The 6,645-nt window shown below is 33.4% G+C and overlaps 1 protein-coding gene across 2 annotated transcripts; it reads right to left on the bottom strand.

The window, feature by feature from the left end:
* Positions 1–478: 478 nt before the first annotated feature.
* On the bottom strand, positions 479–5,160 carry LOC132717065 (uncharacterized). Of its 2 annotated transcripts, XM_060700457.1 has the most exons (5): positions 4,972–5,160; positions 3,868–3,892; positions 3,045–3,061; positions 2,240–2,288; positions 479–1,928 (listed from the first exon to the last, which is right to left on the bottom strand). In XM_060700457.1, the coding sequence occupies exons 1-5, from the start codon at positions 4,992–4,994 to the stop codon at positions 855–857; spliced, it is 1,188 nt and encodes a 395-aa protein (XP_060556440.1). In that variant the 5' UTR covers positions 4,995–5,160; the 3' UTR covers positions 479–854. The 2 variants fall into 2 exon arrangements, with proteins under 2 accessions (XP_060556440.1, XP_060556441.1); XM_060700458.1 differs by lacking the exon at positions 3,045–3,061 and having other exon boundaries at positions 4,972–5,150.
* Positions 5,161–6,645: the final 1,485 nt, after the last annotated feature.

The raw sequence follows: 6,645 nt of genomic DNA, 5'->3' as shown, positions 1-6,645 counted from the left end.
GCCTCCATGGTTACTTCAGGGAGCCTCCGAGGTTACTTCAGGAAACAACATGTTATAATAAAGAAACTTTGACTATTTTTGTTTAGAAAAATAAAGATGGTTTAGAGGGTATGTCTACTATCTAAGTTATTATAGGTATAAATAGACGTGGTAAATACATGTACATGTATAACATGAAAACCTTTTAAAATGTTTAAACAGTTTATCTCTATTAATCAGGAAAATAATACATGTAAGTGAATGAAGGTATTTTAAAAAAATAGATAAAAATATGATCTAAGAAAGAAAAACTTGCTTGTATAAAAGGAGAATTTATATGAATTTCCCTTAATACATGTAGTCGTATGTGTGATATCTATATATGAAATTTTATTTTCAGTGATCTTGAAGTGAGTTTCGGAAAGTTGGCAATAGATGATATGTATAAGAACATATCACAAATATCTCACAATGTGTAAGATTAACAGAATTTTAATTATAAGTTAACAAATTATCGTTTGAACATATTTTATGCAACATTTCTGGGAAGACATATTATTACATAACATATACATGTATATAATGGAATGTTTCACGCTAAACTTAATAGAATTACTGTGTTACAATTGAAATTCAACAAGCAAAAAGGAAGTTCAAATACTCAAGTACAAAATATCACTCGTAAAAACTCCTTTATTTTCACAAGCGTTAAAAATGGCAAGAAATATCACTATGTCTTGACAAATTAGGTGACTTATTATGTGACAGTGGTAAAATAAACAAACAAAAGGTGCTACAACATACTTCTTCAAACCATACAAGCCTATCATAATAGCAAATTTATGGCAAAGGAATCACTTTCGTACATTTTTTTTTCATTTTCTGCGTTGATTGTTCTTTTTATCTTTATTCAAAATCGGAAGTGAAGGTTTAAGTGCCCCCATATTAAAACTGTTGTACACTGTCTTTCCGCCGCGTGCAGTCTGTGGCACGGTAATGGGAGGAGCTTGCGGTTCTTGTTGTACCACGTGACTTTGACTATCCTGTTGCTGTTGGACTTTAGCATCGTCGTCAAGGCATCCATTGACCAACAAACTACGAATGTCTTTTATGTCTCTGCTCATTGACATATTCTGTTCTCTGAGCGCGCGCATTTCTTCCCATTGTTTTTTCATGACGTCACGCATCTTTTCAACCTCTAAACGCATAGAATGTGACACCTTGGCCAATTCCTCTTTGAATTTCAGCTGTAGCGACTTTTTATCAGAATCCATCAATTTTATTTTTCCACTTTGATTTGTGATCACTTCTCGCGCTTTCGCAAGTTCTGATTCCAGTGTAGTAAGATTAAGTTTTAGTTCACTGACCTCTTTTCTAAGCGCATCGACTTCTTTATCCTTATCTCCAAACACTCCTTCCATCTCAAGACGTTCCTTTTCTCTAGTTAGGGAAGTAAGGTCAGATACCAGACTATTCGCATAAGTTTTAGCACTGCCAACTTCTTCATTCAAAGCTTCGATTTGACGCCGGAGATAACTTATTTCATTGTCCCTCTTTTCATTTTCACTAGAGATGTCTTTGATAGTAGCATCTTTGGCACTAATTTGCTGTTTAAGGATATTAATTTCCTCTGACTTAGACTTTAATTTCGTTGCAGTCTCGGCAAAAATTGCGCTCTTCTGTGCCTCGTGATGACGACAATCAAAGTCTAAACGTAATCTCAATGTCTCTATTTGCTTTTCAAGAGTTTTATTTATTCCAACAAGTTCGTCAATTAACATAGGATTAGTATCTCCATCACTTTCCATCTCCGAATCAGCCGGAAGTGCGTTTGACGCCATGTATACACCGGAAGCAGCTGCAGCACCGTCTGCTGGGTAATCTGTTTCCTGTTTTTGATAACCTTGACCTTGTATTCGAAAGATTCCACCAACTCTTACTCTTCCACTCTGAAATCGAATAATAGATTTGATGTTTATTTTGCTGTGTTAATAATGTTGAGGCAAATGAGAAAAAGTCACTGACATTTGTTACTAGTATGAAAAGATTTTAAATTTTGTTTCTTTTTTATTATTATATAATCAAAATAAAGTGTAACCCGTTGATGAAGCCTTTCAATGGTACGACTTTCTAGTATCTCAATCAATCAGGACAAATTCTAGAAGTTACTGTAATATCTGATCCTCATTTATTAAACATATTACATGTATCTAAAAACAATAGCTTCGTATATTTCTACGAAGAAAGAAGGGTCACTTACATGCGGCGTCATGTCCTTTCTTGCAGACGATTTCGCCCTTCGAGGATTCCTGGAGAAAAAAAGAGTACTTAGACGGTTAGTTTTACACGAACAAGTCTACATTATGTACGAATTTTCTTAATTATTTTGTTTGATTTACTGCAATAAAAACTGAATTATATTTCTTTCGTGTTTTTTGTGTCTTTGGTAGGGCTTTAAATAAAGGCCATGCTGCTATTTTCCAGGTTTTATGGATGGAGTGTCCAAGTCTTTGGTTGACCTCCAGGCATTTTCAGTGTAGAACCACGGACCTAGGTAGCTTCTTCACTCCATGGCACATTTCCATAATATCTAACCCAGTTGCTCAGGCTTTGTTTTAATAAAATTATGTTTATTTAATATTATATTATATTAATAAACCATTTTTTCACGTTTAGCTATAGTATATATAAAACGATTGTATACAGTAACGGTACCAAACAATTACATGTAGTTAGATTTTATTATTTTTAGGTAATGAAGCAAACGCATGAGATGTGTGGTTTTTCGTATGGTTGTGTTACTGGAAACATGACACAGTTTAAACATTTAATGCGGAAACATTGCATTTAAGGGGAACAAGAAAATAATGGGGAAAAAATATTTAAAAAACAAACGGGGAATGACTCGGATGATGACACACATTTGCAGGTTCGATTCTGATAATTTCACAGTTAGTATACATATACACTTTGTCGTCAAAGTAAATCAGACAAAAATGTACAATCAAAAGGAAGACAAACAATATTCAACACATCACACGTGAGAAAATTCACAATTAAATTACCTGTCTGATCTATACATCTACAATAGAATTGTACAATTTTTTTGTTTGTTAGGTCAACCATTCTTAAATCATAGAAATATTTATATTCTATTGTGTGACAGGCAATCCTTAGTAGATAATCTTAATCAATAAAAGACAATATGAAATACTTTGTAGTCGTTGATAACTTGATTGAAACAATTTAAAGCAGCATGCTATCAGATTTATGCTAATATTCATAATTTTTTAAAAATGTATTTAAAAACAACATATTGAGAAGTGAACAAAGAAAGTAAGTAAAACATTGCAAACGGGACTTATAATCCACGTAAATTACAAAAAAAGTCAAAATATACTAAAATGATCCTTACTGAGTTAGTCAAAGAATAGAAATATGTTGATAAATACTGCAAAATCAGTGGGCAGTGATTTTTTTTACTTTTCTTAAAAATAAGTACATTTTTAACGTTGGTTTTTCGTGAAACATTTTGGCATGCAGCATTTCATAAACGCCTTTTATTAATATATGGCACATCTACTACAATTGCTCTCAATCAATATACATGTACATTTTGTACATTAAATCAAAAGCTTTTAGGTTCAGACATAAATAATATTTCTTTACATAACTGTTATGTGAAAAATGTATAATGTATATATAATGACATGTATACATGTACTGGTATCTACTGGTTAAATTCTACAATTTGTGAAATACCGGACTATACCACTTTATAAAACTCATGCTGTTTTAAGATTTTTTAAGATCGTTTTCAAATTTATTTAAGTTAATTCACATGCATTGCTATTAAATACATGACTGTTATAAAAAAAATAGCCTTACCTTTATGTTTACTTCCTGACACAAACTGAAATATTAAACACAAAAACTTTAAAAAAGATATCCAAAATATCTAAAAATATAAATTAATTAAATGACCACCATATTCTCGCAAAGACACCGATATCAATAATATTTTGTATTTTAAGGTCCACTAAAAACGGCTTAAAAACATTAATAATAACTATGCTAAGCCGCTTACATCAGATTTTCATTTAGAAACATACAGTACTAATCACCTGTCTTAAGTCCATTAATGCCCTGTAAGTTTTGTTTTATATAATCTAGGATTATAAAATTTTGACATTGTTAAGGTTAAATTGCTTATTCGATCTCTGATCTTATCGGTGAAATTTGTTTTGAATATTTCATTTTCTTCAATTCAACGCAGAACAAAGTGCACTTTCGGTAACCTTTTGAGAGTTTGTTGGTCAATTACTCTTAGACAATCATCAAGTACACATACTAACACACCATTAACATTTTTTCAGACATTATTAAATCTTAAACCAATGTTGGGTCCTGATATATATGTAACAGGTTTTTAAGTGTAAGTTTCACACAGTAAGCATCAGTGGCATCACACCAGTAACCTACCAGTATGTGTGTGTGTGTGTGTGGGGGGGGGGGGGGGGCATCCGCCCTATCATGCACTGAGAGTACGGGTCCCCATTTTCGTTATGTTTCTTTTAAGTAAAACAAAGGAATTTTGAATTCCCTGATGGCAGTGGCATGAACATCTCCGGCATTCGATAACCGTAACATCATTCGGCCACTACTCGACGTCGTAAAAGGAACCAGTCTTGTGAATATTTAGCAAAGAATGTCAAGTAGTGAAGTACCCGCCATACTTGCATCAGACCTTGGTTGTAGCAGGTAAATTGACATTGCGCCACAATTTAACTGTCGTAACCATCAATTCCCTCTTCGATTCCGTCCAATGGAATACATAATGTAAATCATTTGGACAACAAATTTAGAGACAATAGTACGACCTTATCATGCATTTATTCTTAAATGGAAGATTTTTCTGTGCCATTTTGGTAAGACGGCTTAAGGTTCAGTGTTCTAACATCTAAAAAATGTGAAGTAGAAAGATTCGCTTACCATGGGGATAAAGGGACGGTCATCCTAATAATATCCAATAAAAATCAAATAAAAACTAAATCCGTACGTTATTTTGGTGCGCAAGAATAACGGGATAAATGAATTTATTTCTGAATACACGATTTGTACTTTATGAAAAGTTTTAAATGTACATGGCTATCGTTATATTGACTTTATAATTACTAAAAGATGTTCAGAAACGTCTTCCAGTTGATTAGCAATGTTACAATGGTAGCCTGAAATTAATATATAAAATATATCTCATTAAAACAATCATTTGATTAAAGTTACCCGACATCGGAGCCATGATTGTTTGTTAAAATATCGCAATACACGCAATATCTCATTCATATAAAATAAAGGATGAAATAGCAACTTTGTTCTGTAAAGTTTTTTTTTCATATGTATATATATTACTGTACGACTGTAATGTTGATTCTCATTTGGCATTTCTGAATTTCTATATACCTATACATATGGTTGCTCAATGATTTTTTTATGAAAAGTACATGTTTTAACTTTATAACTCGTAAACAAAAGAAAATTACAAGCAATAATCTTAGTGAGTCCGTTTATTATATTAGACATAAAGATATTTTATATATTAAATGATACAGTGCAGTCTGTCTAGAAGCTCGTAGCCGTTTATAAATGGACATATAACCTGCCGAAGAGCCTATTTCCTGAATAGCTCAGTAGGTAGTGCGCAGGACTAATAATCGTGATGTCTTGGGTTCGATACCTACTCATGCCACTATCATTTTAAGCCGCACTTTTAGCTCAATAGGTAGAACGTTGGACTGTGAATCGGGCGACCCGGGTTCGATTCCCGGACGGCGCAGGTCACTTTCGTTGTGATTGATCATGAAATCCTTTATACTGTCATTCGCACTGTACCTCTCCTTTGGCATGTACAAAAGTTTCAGTTCCTTGCGAAAGTGAAGGCAACTAGTACCGGTAAACTGCTTGATATCCTACCCAGGAACGATACGGTGGTTGAACTGTGCTCTGGTGAATTCAATATGGCTTACTGCCGTGATCCGGCAGTAAGTGAAAACTACCAACACCACCACCACCGAAGAGCCTTTCATTACTAATATAAACGGATCGTCAATGAATATGCTCTGTTCCATAACTTCTTCATTTCTGTAGTTCTCAAACAAAAAATAATTGCATTCTTGTGTATTTCTAGTGAAACTATGAGAACAACGTGATTTAGACAAGAAGCCTTTTCCTATATTTGCTAAAATGTACGCGTTTCAGGGGAAGCAAATCAAATATATGTATCGGCTGTGTTAAGATTGTCACAGTTAATTCCCTTGTACAAGTAATTTGTTACCTGTATATGACTGATAATATCAATTATCTTGCATTACTTTTTCTGCATCAGTCTGGTAATTTGTATGTGGTACGAAAATTTTCTTGTTGTTCTTTTTCCTTCTGCTACTACGTCTTTTTGTCTATATGTATTTGTAATTACAAATGTAATTATGTAAATGCGTAGTCCAACTAAAATTTTAAGAGACATCGATATGTCTTTTTTCAAGTCCAACCACGAACTGCATTTTTTTCTACACGGACTGTGCACAATTAGATGTTGTTGGGAGCACTGAAGAAGTAACGGCCAACATATCCTTATAGATATTTGTTGTCCCCCCTCCAGGTTTCCCCTCA

The sequence above is a fragment of the Ruditapes philippinarum genome, unplaced genomic scaffold (assembly GCF_026571515.1).
Source record: "Ruditapes philippinarum isolate M1 unplaced genomic scaffold, ASM2657151v2 ctg61_1_1_1_1, whole genome shotgun sequence".
Taxonomy (NCBI): domain Eukaryota; kingdom Metazoa; phylum Mollusca; class Bivalvia; order Venerida; family Veneridae; genus Ruditapes; species Ruditapes philippinarum.
This window is presented reverse-complemented; position numbering and strand designations above follow the sequence as displayed.

Bases quoted from the DNA above. Each gene is read 5' to 3' on its own strand.
- LOC132717065 (XM_060700457.1), bottom strand. From the start codon at position 4,994: ATGACCGTCCCTTTATCCCCATG. The intron at 3,893-4,971 runs GTAAGCGAATCT...TTAATATTTCAG, and splicing joins ACCGTCCCTTTATCCCCATG to TTTGTGTCAGGAAGTAAACA. The intron at 1,929-2,239 runs GTAAGTGACCCT...ATTCGATTTCAG, and splicing joins GAAAGGACATGACGCCGCAT to AGTGGAAGAGTAAGAGTTGG.